Below are 15,173 nucleotides of genomic sequence, written 5' to 3'. Positions count from 1 at the left end.
AATATATCTGAAAAACAAGAGAAACACCAATCGGTTCATATTTCTGGACCTTTTCAGGATGGGAGGGGGAGGGCAAAGCTTAGGACAGCTGAGAGATGAATCATGCTTTTGGGAGGGGGCTGGGAGTCAGGACTTCTGGGTGCTGTGCCTGGCTCTGGGAAGGGAATGTGGGCTAGTGGTTAGAGCGGGGCCTGGGGGTCAGGGCTCCTGGATCTGTCCCCAGCTCTGGGAGGGGAGTGGAATCTAGCAAGATTATTCCCACTTTAGAGAGAGGATGATCAGTGTTAGATCAGTAGCACAGAGCCCAGGAATCCTGACTTCCAGCTGCCCCTCTCTCCACTAGACCCCACTTTCCTCCCAGAGCTGGGAATGGAACCCAGAAGTCCTGTGCTTTGGCACCTCCCTCCCCCCCGCAGCCTTTGGGGAAGCAGATTGTTAAGGAAGGAATGCTGGCTTCCTGTTAGCCCAGCACTGAGGGTCCAGTTCCCAGAGGATGGAGGTGTTTCCTCTTGTGCTGACCTCGTCCCAGGTAAGAGTTTGGGGGCAAAGGGTTTGAATTTCAACTCACCTGACTTTGCTCCTGGGGGGCGGAGGGGGAGTGCTAGGCAACCCCTTGGGACCAGGGCCCTTCCTCTCCCCATGCTCCTGAAGGCTACTTTGAGTGCCCCAACCAGTGCCTGATTGTTGGAGGTGCTTTCTCCTCCTGTTAACCCCAGTGCCCCGTGAGGGGGTGCCGTGCTGCAGGATGGGGGCTCTGTATGGGGCACTCTCCTTTGATGGTCAGTGTGGGCCCCAGTGTCACACCAGGGGCCACCTTGCTGCAGGGAGTGGGGCAGGAGCTCAGCAGGGGGTGCTGGCCCCAATAGACAAAGGCAGGATCATTACTCCCATTGTATAGGTGGGGAAACTGAGGCCTGGAGTGTTAAGTGACTTTCCCAAGGTCCCGGGTGGAGTCTAGCAGAGCTGGGAATTGAATTCTGATCTCCATAGGCCCCCTTGCATGTCTGATTCTGCTGGGCTCTGCCTAGCCCAAAGGGCAGGCAGAGCAGGGGGGAGTCGATCTGTGTGGCTGTGGAAAGAGGGGGCCAGGGAGAAATGGTGATCTGCTGAGCTGGGTTTGTCCATTGGCACCCCCCAGGCAGTGTCTGTGCCCCCTGCAAGGCACGCGAGCTCCCCTCTGACAGCGCTGGGGTGGGACAGAACCCGCCCCCGTTGTGGAACAGCAGCGCTGCACCTGGAGCAAAGTTCAAACTGTTGACCACCCATCACAGAGTGGAGGGAAGATGAGCTGGGGCTGTCCTCTGGTGGAGGTGGGGGTCAGGTGATTCTCCCTCCACACTGCAGGGGGGAGAGGAAGCTTATGCCTCTTCAGCTGCCCTGATGGCAGCTGCCTTCTGGTGGGGAAAACAGAAATTGCTAGCCAGGGCCTCCGCCCTCCTGTTCCACCAAACCTCTATCCCTGCACTAGGAGCACCCACTGGCTACTGCCAAGGAAGGTGGAAAACCTGGCAGATCTCATTCTGGTCTCTGGGGGAGAGTGGTTTAAAGCATGAGGTATAATATCCCTGCCAGAGGAGAATTACAATTCTGTAAACATCCAAGTTGGGGCTTGGTGACCCTGGTTCCATGGAGGAGGAGGAGGACAGGATTAGCGGGCGGGGACTTCAAAGAGCAAGAAAGCAAAACTCTGCTGCACAAGGGATCTAGGCCCAGATTCTCACCGGTGGATTGCAATGACTTCCTGTTGATTTCAAAGGGAGCTAAATCTTTCTGACCATCCAATTTATCCAACAATACCAGCTAGGAAACAATAGTCCTTAGCTCTCCCATAGCACCCTTTACAAAAGTGATCAGTATCATATCCCTGCTTTATAGCTGGGGAAACTGAGGCACAGAGCAAGGAGAGGACATGCCTGAGGTCACCCAGCACAGCTGGGACTGGAATCCAGGTCTGTTGGCTTTGTCCCTGTGAAAAGACTGGGAGATCTTTACCTGCTTTGGCAAAGCTTGAGCTATCTAAGGGCTTGTCTACATCAGAAAGTTGCAGCGCTGGTGAGGGAGTTACAGCGCTGCAACTTTGAGAGTGTACACATCTGCAGGGCATCACCAGCGCTGCAACTCCCTGTTTGCAGCGCTGGCCGTACTCCCGTTTTGTCTCGGGTGTAGAGGATCCAGCGCTGGTGATCCAGCGCTGGTAATGCAATGTAGACACTCACCAGCGCTTTTCTTGACCTCCGTGGAAGGAGGAAGCCTCTGGTAATCAAGCTGGTTTCCTTTCCCGGTTTGCTCTCTCGGTCCCGGAGCCAGCCAGCAAACCGCGGGGAAGGAGACCTGCTTGCTCGGGGTTCCGGGACCGAGAGAGCAAACCGGGAACGCCGCGGTTTGCTCTCTCGGTCCCGGAGCCAGCCAGCAAACCGCGGGGAAGGAGACCTGCTTGCTCGGGGTTCCGGGACCGAGAGAGCAAACCGGGAACGCCGCGGTTTGCTCTCTCGGTCCCGGAGCCAGCCAGCAAACCGCGGGGAAGGAGACCTGCTTGCTCGGGGTTCCGGGACCGAGAGAGCAAACCGGGAACGCCGCGGTTTGCTCTCTCGGTCCCGGAGCCAGCCAGCAAACTGCGGGGAAGGAGACCTGCTTGCTCGGGGTTCCGGGACCGAGAGAGCAAACCGGGAAAGGAAACCAGCTTCGCCGCGGTTTGCTCTCTCGGTCCCGGAACCCCGAGCAAGCAGGTCTCCTTCCCCGCGGTTTGCTGGCTGGCTCCGGGACCGAGAGAGCAAACCGCGGCGTTCCCGGTTTGCTCTCTCGGTCCCGGAACCCCGAGCAAGCAGGTCTCCTTCCCTGCGGTTTGCTGGCTGGCTCCGGGACCGAGAGAGCAAACCGCGGCGAAGCTGGTTTCCTTTCCCGGTTTGCTCTCTCGGTCCCGGAACCCCCCTTGAAGCCGCCCAACAGCGCTGCAGTGTGGCCACATCTAACACCACTTGCAGCGCTGGTTGCTGTAAGTGTGGCCACTCTGCAGCGCTGGCCCTATACAGCTGTACTAATACAGCTGTAACAACCAGCGCTGCAAAATTTTAGATGTAGACATGGCCTAAGTGCCCAACTTAAGATGCTGCTGTGGCCTGTATCAGTATGGGGATGCTCATACTTTCTGAAAACCAGACCCTCCCCTCCCCCACCCCCCTCTGCTGCCTCTTTGAGGCACTGTTGATTAACTCCCCATCCCAGCAGGGAGTGTTCCTATGCCAGCTGTGGGTCACCCAAACAGCCTGCACAACAAGAAAGAGATGGGAGATTATCACTGGCCTTAGGGGATCAGGGAAGGGGGAGTGGAAGAGCCAGTGCAGGTTGGGAAACATCAGAGGCTGAACATTTTATTACAAGTTAGAAGATCTTTGCTGTATTTTACTCTCACTGTAAGGAGGTGGGTTTGGAGATTCTTGGATTGGGAATTAAGGGCTCATCACCAACCTAAAGAGAAGCAGCCCTGGTCTAGTGCAATTCTCCATCCCAAAGGGGTTCCTATTCAGCAGAGTGTGACCCCAGAGAGGCAGGGGGTTAGAGCAGGAGTCTACGGCTATGAGATGTGAAGTCATGTTGCTGCTCAGCTGCCAGCGGCTATGACCCTGTGGGAGCTGTAGCAGCCCAGCTCGTGTGGGTGTAAACTAGCTGGTGAGAGAGCTTAGCATCAGTGGGGCAGTTCTCTGATAATGTCATCTCACTGGGCAGCTGTGGTCAGAAAGGCCAGGGACAGAAAATACCATGAGCCTATGCTATAACCCCATGGGGCACCCCCTGCCCCCTTGAGCACTGTGTGCTGCATTTCAGGAACAACATGCATAGGGTGACCAGATGTCCTGATTTTATAGGGACAGTTCCAATTTTGGGGTCTTTCTTATATAGGCTCCTGTTACCCCACCCCCTGTCCTGATTTTTCACATTTGCTGTCAGGTCACCATACAAAGGGACAAATTGAAGAAAGTCCAGAGAAGAGCAACAACAATGATTAAAGGGCTAAAAAACATGGCCTGTGAGGGAAGATTGAAAATGTTGGGTTTGTTTAGTCTGGAGAAGAGAAGACTGAGAGGGGTGGGAATATGATCAGTTTAAGTACATAAAAGGTTGTCACAAGGAGGCAGGTGAAAAATTGTTCTTAACATCTGAGGATAGGGCAAGCAGCAATGTCCTTAAATTACAGCAGGGGCAGTTTAGTTTGGACATTTGGAAAAACTGCCTGTCAGGGTGGTTAAGCACTGGAATAAATTGCCCAGGGCAGTTGTGGAATCTCCATCATTGAAGGTTTTGAAGAAGCAGTTAGACAAACCGCTGCCAGGGATGATCCAGTTATTGCTTCAGGTGCAGTGGCCTGGACTAGATGCTCTATTGAGGTCCCTTCCAGTCCGGTGAGGTCTTTTCTCTACAATTAACCTGTGGAACTTTGTGCCAGGGTGATAGCCCAAAGTATACCAAAGTTCAAGAAAGAACTCGATTGGTTCATGGAGAATAGGGTCAGTATTGGCTCTTGGCCAGGGATGCAACCCTCTGCTTGCATTGATGTTAAACCCCTGACTGCCAAAGCCAATGTCCAATCACACATGCCTTGGTCTGTACACTCTAAGGGCTTGTCTACATCAGAAAGTTGCAGCGCTGGTGAGGGAGTTACAGCGCTGCAACTTTGAAGGTGTACACATCTGCAGGGCATCACCAGCGCTGCAACTCCCTGTTTGCAGCGCTGGCCGTACTCCCGTTTTGTCTCGGGTGTAGAGGATCCAGCGCTGGTGATCCAATGTAGACACTTACCAGCGCTTTTCTTGACCTCCGTGGAAGGAGGAAGCCTCTGGTAATCAAGCTGGTCTCCTTCCTCGGCTTGCTCTCGTGTTCCCGGAACCCCGAGCAAGCAGGTCTCTTTCCCTGCGGTTTGCAGGGTGGTTTGGGGAACGCGAGAGCAAACCGCGGCGAAGCTGGTCTCCTTTCCCGGTTTGCTCTCTCGTTCCCCGAACCCCCGAGCAAGCAGGTCTCGTTCCCTGCGGTTTGCAGGGTGGTTCGGGGAACGCGAGAGCAAACCGGGAAAAGAGACCAGCTTCGCCGCGGTTTGCTCTCGCGTTCCCCGAGCAAGCAGGTCTCCTTCCCTGCGGTTTGCAGGGTGGTTCGGGGAACGCGAGAGCAAACCGCGGGGAAGCTGGTCTCCTTTCCCGGTTTGCTCTCTCGTTCCCCGAACCCCCGAGCAAGCAGGTCTCGTTCCCTGCGGTTTGCAGGGTGGTTCGGGGAACGCGAGAGCAAACCGGGAAAGGAGACCAGCTTCGCCGCGGTTTGCTCTCGCGTTCCCCGAGCAAGCAGGTCTCCTTCCCTGCGGTTTGCAGGGGGGTTCGGGGAACGCGAGAGCAAACCGCGGGGAAGCTGGTCTCCTTTCCCGGTTTGCTCTCTCGTTCCCCGAACCCCCGAGCAAGCAGGTCTCGTTCCCTGCGGTTTGCAGGGTGGTTCGGGGAACGCGAGAGCAAACCGGGAAAGGAGACCAGCTTCGCCGCGGTTTGCTCTCGCGTTCCCCGAGCAAGCAGGTCTCCTTCCCTGCGGTTTGCAGGGGGGTTCGGGGAACGCGAGAGCAAACCGCGGCGAAGCTGGTCTCCTTTCCCGGTTTGCTCTCTCGTTCCCCGAACCCCCCTTGAAGCCGCCCAACAGCGCTGCAGTGTGGCCACATCTAACACCACTTGCAGCGCTGGTTGCTGTAAGTGTGGCCACTCTGCAGCGCTGGCCCTATACAGCTGTACTAATACAGCTGTAACAACCAGCGCTGCAAAATTTTAGATGTAGACATGGCCTCAGGCTCTGTCTCCAGCAGTGGCTAGTGGGCAAGATGGATCATTGAGCTCACAGTAGCTCAGCTCTATGCACCTTGATTGATTTAAAGTGACCTCCCTGGAGGGACTCACAAGGGTCTTAAGCTGCAGCTGTTGTGTCAATAGAACCTCGGAGAGTTTGTGAGGCATGCTTGGCTACCATCAGGCCCAGGGCTGTGTCAGTTCACTAGGGCATAGGAGGACCACAGAGGCAAAGAGTGGGGCCATGTCTACATCTAAAATTTTGCAGCGCTGGTTGTTACAGCTGTATTAGTACAGCTGTATAGGGGCAGCACTGCAGAGTGGCCACACTTACAGCAACCAGCCCTGCAAGTGGTGTTAGATGTGGCCACACTGCAGCGCTGTTGGGCGGCTTCAAGGGGGGTTCGGGGAACGAGAGAGCAAACCGGGAAAGGAGACCAGCTTCGCCGCGGTTTGCTCTCGCGTTCCCCGAACCACCCTGCAAACCGTAGGGAAGGAGACCTGCTTGCTCGGGGTTCAGGGAACGCGAGAGCAAGCTGGGGAAGGAGACCAGCTTGATTACCAGAGGCTTCCTCAGGTATGCTGGGATACCTGCTTATTCCACGGAGGTCAAGAAAAGCTCTGGTAAGTGTCTATACTTGATTACCAGCGCTGGATCCTCTACACCCGAGACAAAACGGGAGTACGGCCAGCGCTGCAAACAGGAAGTTGCAGCGCTGGTGGTGCCCTGCAGATGTGTACACCTCCTAAGTTGCAGCGCTGTAACTCCCTCACCAGCGCTGCAACTTTCTGATGTAGACAAGCCCTGGGTGTGTTGGCCTAGACTAGTGTTGCTGTCTTGTTAAAACAGCAAGGGGCTGGTACATGAAAGGCCATGGGACTAAGTGATCACAAGTGTTTCCCATATGCCCAGCCCTAGCCTCAGGCCTTCCCTGCCTCAAGACAGTGCTTGGACAAAGAGGATTTTTTGATGGAGATTAGTAATAGCCAGTTATTACTAAAAGCTGCTGCTTGTTTGTGAAGTCTCAACTTCCTCTGGTTGAGTTCAGGCCAACCTTTCAACAACACGGTGTAAAACAGTTCCCAAGGAGGTGGATTATCCCATTACTGCTCCCTTGCTTAGGCACCTGTGAGTGAGAGGCAGTTCTTAGGTCAAGTATGGCTCCTGCTTTCACCTTGATCATGTGAAATCATCTACCACAGCTACTACTGGCCTCTGGTGAAGCCAGTGACCTGGCTGGAGCCTGCTACATTCTCGGAGAAGCTGCAATGGTGCATACAACCAATGCATCCTCCCCCCTCTGCTACCAGCTGCTCCAAGCCTGGGTGCAAGATCTCTGGAAGCAGGGAGGCAATAGAGCCTGCAGGTCAGGACACTGCATTTGGTGCAAGCTCTATCCAGTTTCTTCCCCTCTCAGCCTGAGTTTCTCCTCCCACCCTTCTTAGGGTGTAAGCTCTGAGATAGGGATGGCCTAACTGTGCAGCACCCAGATCCAGGGGGCTCACTCTCAATTAGGGCCGGTCGGGATTATAAACCTTGGGTCATCAAGTCTGAAAATTCAGATACTGCCATGTGGTGGCACAGAGATCCCCTTCCCCACTCCATCCTAGGGCACGAAAGGAAGATGCCAACACCTGAGCAGCATTTTTAATTCATCTTTATTAAAAACCTAGTGTCTCTTAAAAAAAGCCACTGCTATTGTTTAAATGAGTTTCCTGTTCACAGTTTGCTATGTTAGAACGAAACCAGCAGGGGACACACTTTACTGAAAAGGTCACTTTTCACCACAATCACTTGCTCCACTACAGCTAGGAAGGCAGCTAGAGTCTCTACAGTTCACAATGACACTGTTACACACAGCAGCAGGCTGTGGCTCTAGGGGAGGTAGGCTGAAGAACCATGTCCCTCTCCGCAAGACGCGGCCTAGCTGCACAGACACCCATGGACTGGGAATAGCTGAAGAGCTGGGCTCTGCGATCCCAGTGCTTTCCCCTTTGAGATCCAAGTGTTAGAGAACATATAGGCTCATCCCCTTGAAGTCAGACAAGTCCAGATGGCTGAGGGGCAGCAGACTGCACAGAGTTACATGGCTGGCTTGACATCTGGCTCCTCTAAGCTTCAGTAGAGTTGTGGCTAGGCCATGGCAGGAAGCCTGCTGCCATCTCTCCATGGGCTGAAGTCATCCAGCAGCCTTGGGGTTCCTCCAGCAAGGAGCTTCCCAGGGAACTTTATGGAAAATGGTCAGAGTTTGGTGCCATCCGTGGCTCACCTGAGGGCCTCAGTGGACATGGAGAAGAGACCCTTGCTGTGCTGAAAAGCACCAGAGAGGCCCCTGCCATAGCATCCAGCCCAGTGCCTCCCCTGGAGCCAAGCAGCACCACAGAGGGAAGTAGGGCAGAGCTGTTATCCTGGAGATGGCACCAGTGCCTTCCTCTCTGCCACCAGGAAGCTTGACCTGGGCAGAGTATTCTTGTAACCCAGCCTGCCTGTCGACACAAGGGGTGAGCAGTTAGGGATTGCTGGGGTGCAGGGCTGCCACACATGCCCCCTTGCCACAGGCTCAGCCCCTGCAGGAGAGGAATTCCCAGCCCCCCTCCAAGCCTCTCTACTCCCCTATGAACCTCCCCAACCCCCTGTACCCAGCCCCCACCTGAGGAGCCAAGCCTTCAATCCACCCCCAGGCCTCTTTCAGCTACTGGAGTTGTGGCTGGCCAGCAGCAGTTAACAGAGACAGCAGGTCTGTGCATAAAGGTACACCCACAGCAGCAAAATAACCACACCCAACCAACCCCACATCCTCACAATGCAACAGCTGGAACATGAGCCAAGGCCTCTGCTGTCTTCCAACACAGCAGGCAAATCATGTCAAACCATGCCCATGCATGCAGCACACCCCCTTCCCCATTGTCCATCAGCCCAGCTCCAAGAGCACAGAAGGAAATTAGAGAACATTCATTGAAGAGTTAGGTCCAGCTTTAAGGCCATGTCCTTCTTCCTCCCCTCCTCCTGCCGCAGGCTAGGCAGATCATAGACTCAACTGACCCACCATGGCCCGGAGAGTGTCTCTGAGGGACAGAGTTGCTGGGCAAGGAAGGCCCCACCCCCCATGGCTTCAGTTCTTCCAGTCACATGATGGGTGGTTGGCACTGTTCTCCTGCAGGAATGAGGCCTCCTCTAGCAGTGGGTGGGAAGGAGGTGAAGAGATGGGCATGGCTGTTTGAGAACTGGCCGGAAACTGCCAACCCGTTTTCCAGCCTCTGCCGAAGAACCTGTAGATTTTAGATCTCTTATGGAGGCCACCAGGGCTAACAAACTAAAATAGTCTCTTGGGAGACCAGGTATGTGGAGGACAGGGGCTGTTGTAGGATCACCCCACCTTACAGGGAGGGGGGAGGTGTTGTAAGAGTTTTGCTCATCCTGCTGTTAACCCTCCACCCCTTCGGCTGCAGGATCTGGGAGCTCTATGGAGTTGGGGAGGGGATGAGAGCAGAATTCAGACATTTGAAACTGAAGTCAAGGACTCAGGGGAAGCAGCTAAACCTCACCCCAGCACAAGTTCTTCTAGTGGCTGCTTCTGCCTAGTTACAAAGCCTCAACTTGGGAAGCCACTTGCTGCAGTGTGGGCCAAGAGGTAGAAGGAAAGTTCTGCATGGCTGGATCAGAGGCACTGACCACCTCACCACTCTTGGTCCCCCAGAAAAGCCAGGGGAAGGAGAAGAGCAGATCACAGCAGGGATCTAAGCCACAACAGGCAGAGCCTTCACCCAGAGGACGTGTGGGAAGGAGGGTGTGAAGCCGGTGCGGGTGGGGGAAGTCAGTGGAAGGTCTCCACCTCCACCACCGTCCAGTCGCCCTGGGGAGATGAGACATCCTCGGGGGAGAAGCTGGTGACTGAGGTGATGCTGGCCCGAGACTCATCCAATGGTGACAGCAGGTCTGTCCACTTTCCGAGCTCCACCTCACTCATGACAGGGGCCCCTCTGCTCCCCACAGGTGCCTCTCCACTGGAGGAGAAGAGCAGAGTCCGGCTGATCAGCTGCTGCATGACAGTTGCTTGGAGGCTGCCCAGGTGCAGGGGGGCCTTGTCACAAGGGATAGCAGGGGGGAGCTGGCAGCTCCCATCCTCCTCCTCTTCTGGCACCTGTCCGGGAGTCTCTGCGCCTCCTTCCACCTCGTAGATGGTGGAGAGGATTTCAGGGGGGCAGGGCCCCCAGGAGAAGGGCCCCAGGCCAGCCCCGCTCTCACCTACAACAGGGCACAGGAGCACGGGTTGGAGAGAACTGCCCATGGGAGGGGTGTCAAGACGGACGAAGGAGAGACAAAGGGCACCAACAGGACAGACTGGCACAGGTACACACACACAGGCAGGGAGAAGAGTCCAGGCAACATCCAGGGTTAGCCCATTTGATACCACCCCGACCAGGCAAGATGCCCAAAGCAGATTCAACTAGGAACTGGCTCCTGCTTCTCTGCCTAGGGCTAGATCTTTGGATGCCTCCATGGCAGTGATGCCCAGGAGGGAGGCATGGTCTTGAGGGCAGTATCCTAAGCAGAGCAGCTAAGGAGAAGGCTAGTGGCACCTCCTCTGCTTCTCCCCTGAGATGCTCTTTGCTGGGTGGAGCTACTGTTCTGTAGTGAGTTGGCCAATGGATGCAACATTGCCCGCTACCGGCTGAACCAGAACTGCATGTCTGGGTCCTGTACTGCAGCTAGGGACCAGGGGTTTAGCGCCAAGGAGAACAGAGTCTGGCAGGAGAAGCCTAGATTAGGTCTGTCTTCTACCACCCATGAAGCTTTGATTTAAACACAATGCAATGGGACCAACCGAGGCACAGCATCCTTTGGCTGTAAAAGTTATGTCTCCATGGCAACCATATCACTGACGTTGGAGCACCTGGAGCTGCCCATAGAACTGGGTCTCAGGTCATGGCAGTGGCCTGATCTCTGGGCTAGATCTGTCCAAGGGAAGGTACTACAGCATCAGGTGCTCTGGTTCTCAAAAACTACGGTCTGTGGACCCAGGAAAGTTCCCCCTTGGACCAAAAGGTCCAGGAAATGAGGGCTGGTGGGGTCTACAAAAATCTGCCCACCACATGGTGGTCCAGGGAAGGCTTGAGATGCTCTCAGCCCCATAAGGAACTTCCATGTGATGGCCAAGCTATCTCTTGGAGAACCCATGGCAACAGAAGGACTATGGCTAAGACCAGACGTTCTAGTCTGCTGTGAGACTACAAACCAACCAGTTAAGATCTCAGCCATGACAGATGGCTGCTCCCTAGCCCCCACCCCAAATCTACTTGGCCCTGCTGCCAATCACCGCCCCCCCCCACCCCCATCTCCCCTCAGCAGCCCAGGCTAAGGGAGGGGTGGAAAGAGTCCTGCACAAAAATACAAAGAACAGGCCAGGAGGTCAGATCCAGATAAGTGACTCTTTATTCAACGTACTGAAAGGCTAAAAAAAGTTTGGCCCCCAATCTCCCACCGCAAAAGGGATGAACATTAAAACACAGATGCCTTCCCCCTAGGTGCCAGTGATCATGGGCAAGAGCCTGGTATTTTTGATCTAGACAGAAAAACGTAGGCTATGACCAAGGGACTGTACAGAGACATCAGACCCATCTGGCTAGGTGGGAGATACATGGTGGGGGAGCAGAGAGGGGAGAGGAGACACTGATGGGGGAATTCCCTTCAGCAGGGGACACTATTGCACATGACTGAGTTAAGCTTTAAGGTACCGCGGCGTTGGCACTTGGACACACACGGCAGGCTCCTCTATACGTTACCTGCCGCCGGGCCACGGGGAGCAGTGCCATAGGGCTGGGAGGCCGGCTCCTCCTCGTCCGCTGGGCCCATCTGCAGGGGGTGCTCCAGCTGGCAGCCCCAGTCCCTGGGGAGGGAGATCTTGCCATGCTCTTCCACCTCAGGGAGGCTGGCCGGCTCCAAGCCCTTGGGGATCTGGTCTCTGGTGCTCTCGGCCGAGTGCTCTTCGCTCTCCAGGGAGGAGAGGCCAGGGCTCTTTCCGCAGCTGTCAGTGGAGTGGAGGTGGAAGGCGGCATCGAAGGAGGTGGCCGAGTTGGTGGAAGCTGGTGTTCCAGTGCCGGCATCACCCGAGCCCAGCTCCTCCGACTCCTCCAGGGATGGCTTGTGGGGCGGGGAGGGCACCTGGCACACCAGGGGCTTGCCCATGGCAGGGAAGCAGGATTCCTTCAGGAGGTCTCCATCCAGGTCCCCCTCCTCCTCAGAGGACACTGTGGGCTCAGTGGGCGGGTCACCTAGAAGCTCGTCTGCTGGGAGGGTCTCTGCCTCATCGTCCCCCTTGTCCATGTGGATCCCCAAGTCCTGCTCCCCTGGCAGGTCCTCCAGGGGGCTGCGGGGGAAGCTCTGTTCTAGCTTCTCGTCTGACTTGGACTCCACGCCGGAGCTGCTGTCGTAATCCCGCAGCTCCTCCGGGGTGCTGGTCTCACTGCTGCTCTTGCCGGCCAGGTCGGGGCCACTCAGCGTGCTGGACTTGGAGGAGCGACTCTTGGACGGCCCTTCCGACTCAGCGCTACTGGACGACAGCTGGCCCAGGGGTGGAGGGCATTGGGCCGGCTCCTGCAGTAACTCCAGGCTCTTCAGGGGCAGGCTCTGAGGCTTGTGCACGGTCATCTCGGGACCCAGTGGTGACTCCCATTGGGCGTGTGGCTCCAGGTCCTCCAACACATCAGCCCCACCCTTCAGTGGGGGCTCCCCTTCCATGGGCCCCACCTTGGCAATGTCTCCAGGAGAACCTAGGTGGGTGCATTCCAGCTCAGCTTCCTCAAGGCTTCTTAAGGTGACTCCGTCCAGTTCAGCACCAGGGAGGGACATGGCAGGAGAAGTGACACTGGGTTGGACTTCAGGGCCCTTGCTGTCCTCACGGAGCTGTTCTGCAGGGGGAACAGCCTTCTCTGGCTCATGCCCTGCACGGCCTGGCTCTCTGCTGAGCCCCTCTATCAACTGGGAAGCAGCCACTGCCTCCTCTGTACTAGTCACTCCTTCGGCATCCAGATCCCCCATCTTCCCAGAGCCCCTGTGAGTGCCCTGGGGTCCTCTCTCCAGGGGAAGAGCATCCTGGGTCTCCTGTCCACGCCCTGGCAGGGTTAGAGACACACTCCGGTCCCTCTCCTCTCTCAGCTCCATGGCTCCTGGCTCTGCCACATCATCATCTGGGGAGGAACCCTCCAGGCCAACCCGAGGAAGCGAGTCTGTCTCATGCGTTGACCACTCTGCCTTTGGCTCATCCGGCATCTCTTCCTCCCGCTCCCCTCCTTGCAGAAGCTCTGCCAGTTGCTTTGGTGACCCACATGGAGATTGCTGTCCCCCTGTGCCACCCCAAGGAGCCTCTTCACTGAAGGGCAGCATCTGGGAGGCCCCAGCTGGGCAGGAGGAATCCAGCTGGGCTGAGGCCAGGCAGGTCACGTCCTGAGCCACTCTTCCTTTGCTTTCTGGCCACAAGTCCACGTGCTCAGCAGCCATCAGGGCTTCCTGGCAGGGCAGTGGTTCCCCCTGGGCTGCTGGGCCAGTCTCACAGGGGTCTAGAAGCATAGATGGGGTGTCCGCCAGGTTCTGCTCTCCCTGGGGTTTGAGTGTCACATCGGGGAGCTCTGTGTCTGCTGGCTTTGGCCCCCAGGTGCCTGCTGGGGGCAGCATCTCCCTGGGAGGAGAGCCCACCCCTTGTGGTGGGGAGAGACCAGTCAGCTGCTGTTCTCCAGGACAGCTCTCTTGGCAGGATAGAGGGTTGGCAGCCACCAGCTCTGGGCCAGATGAGCCTCCTGCTTCCTGGGATGCTCCATCTTCAACCACCCCTTCCAGGTTCCTGGCAGGTGTTTGTTCCGCTCCTGGCACCTCTGGCCTATAGCTCTCGGGAGCATCCCCATCTGCAGGGACCGGCTTGAGCAGAACTGGGCCCACCTCCAGTGTTAACCCTTGCTCATCCAGAGGTCTCACACTGCCCTCGGGGGTTGCCCTTTCTGAGCCAGGCAGGACATCAGGAGAGGCCAAAAGGACATCAACAGCAGCTTCCTTGATCTCTCCCTGTCCTGGGGAAAGCAGCTTTTTCCTGGGCACAGGCACTGGCTCCAGGTTGTAGCTAGCCTCCTTCTTAAGGGGCTTCTTGCCAGGGCTCCCAGTGGACAGCCTCTTCGTGGTGGAGGCCACTGCTCTCTGTGGGGTGGCAGGATGGCTGCCCCCTGCCTTGGGAGGGGTCTTCGGCCCCTTTGGCTTCTCCAAGGCCTTGGGAGTAGCAGGAACTGGGTGGCTCTTGGGCTTTGGCTCTGCCGGGAGCTTAGCTTTGGCAGTCTTGGCCGGGCCAGCAATCTTGTTGAGGGTGGGGTTTGAGCCCGACAGCCGGGCCCTGGAGACGGGGGCAGCTCTGACGAGGTCTGTAAGGGACAAGAAAGAGGTCAGGTCTTAGGGCTAGGCCCTAGACTTATAGCCAACTGGAAGTCCCTTCTGTGGTAACAGCACCCTGGGAAAGCCACTGACTCCCACTAGAGTGGCCCAGTTCCCACCTCACTCCATGGGGCAAGGATAGAGCAGGCTTTAAGCCATCTTGGTGGTGGTTCTAGTGATGGCCCTGTCCCCAGAGTAACAAGGAACAGCCACGGGGCTGCTCCAACTCATGTGCTGCCTTCGGAGATGAGAGAATATCCTTAGTGCAGTGCACTCCAGCTGCATTCCTAATGCCCAGGGCTGGGAGCAGAGCCTTGGGGTCTGCTCCATGCTGGCTGGGGTCCCCATCCCCCCAGCATGGTGGGTGGGGGGAGAGACTCTCAGAGGAGCTGAGTCCCAGGCAGCATGCAGGGGCACTGGGGTAACAAAGTAGGAGGTGGAGCTCGTTCCTCAGATATCCCACGTTGCCCTTTGCTACAGCAGATGGGCCACCCCCACTCCTGCCCAGAGTCAGGGCAGCCTGGTGTCCTAAGCCAGCAACCTACGAATATACCTCGCCCCTTGCCCCAGGCACCCTCCCATGGGATCCAACCAGACACTGAATCTCAGAGGCCTCGGCTGCCCACACCGTGGAGTCACCGTAGCTTGCTGGTGTCAGATCTAAGCCCCCAACCAGTGCTTAGTCATGAGGTGCCTGTACCTTTCTTTGCAGAGGCGGTCGTGTTTTTCTGCTGCTGTGGTACTGCTGACACCTGGCCACCAGGTGGCGCCATCTGCTTAGGTTTGGCCACAGCTGGTTTGTTACTGGTCAGGGCTCTGGCCGAGACCAGTGTGGTGTCCTTCGTCCCTGGAGCAGGGGGTCTGAAACCAGAACAGAGAGGGGTGAAGAGAGAGAAGCCACCATGTGTTTGTCTCATGCAGTCAATAGAGACAGGTCCATGTCACACCCT

At 56.6% G+C, this 15,173-nt stretch overlaps 1 protein-coding gene across 3 annotated transcripts in view; it reads right to left on the bottom strand.

Annotated features, from left to right (window-relative positions):
* Nucleotides 1-7,496: 7,496 nt before the first annotated feature.
* LOC115642052 (nascent polypeptide-associated complex subunit alpha, muscle-specific form-like) overlaps nucleotides 7,497-15,173 on the bottom strand; it is a 41,295-nt gene continuing 33,618 nt past the window's right edge. For 2 of the 3 annotated variants that reach the window (XM_030545428.1, XM_030545427.1), the window contains exons 4-6: nucleotides 14,924-15,084; nucleotides 11,595-14,213; nucleotides 8,433-10,056 (exon numbers count right to left, since the gene is read on the bottom strand). In XM_030545428.1, coding sequence (XP_030401288.1) covers nucleotides 9,626-10,056; nucleotides 11,595-14,213; nucleotides 14,924-15,084 — 3,211 coding nt within the window. In that variant the 3' untranslated portion in view covers nucleotides 8,433-9,625. Of the gene's footprint in view, nucleotides 8,298-8,432; nucleotides 10,057-11,594; nucleotides 14,214-14,923; nucleotides 15,085-15,173 lie in introns of those variants that run through there. The other variant, XM_030545429.1, reaches the window with a different exon arrangement.

Source organism: Gopherus evgoodei, unplaced genomic scaffold (assembly GCF_007399415.2).
Source record: "Gopherus evgoodei ecotype Sinaloan lineage unplaced genomic scaffold, rGopEvg1_v1.p scaffold_37_arrow_ctg1, whole genome shotgun sequence".
NCBI classification, from domain to species: Eukaryota; Metazoa; Chordata; order Testudines; family Testudinidae; genus Gopherus; species Gopherus evgoodei.
The sequence above is the reverse complement of the archived record's forward strand: the minus strand, read 5'-3'. Positions and strand labels throughout refer to the sequence as shown.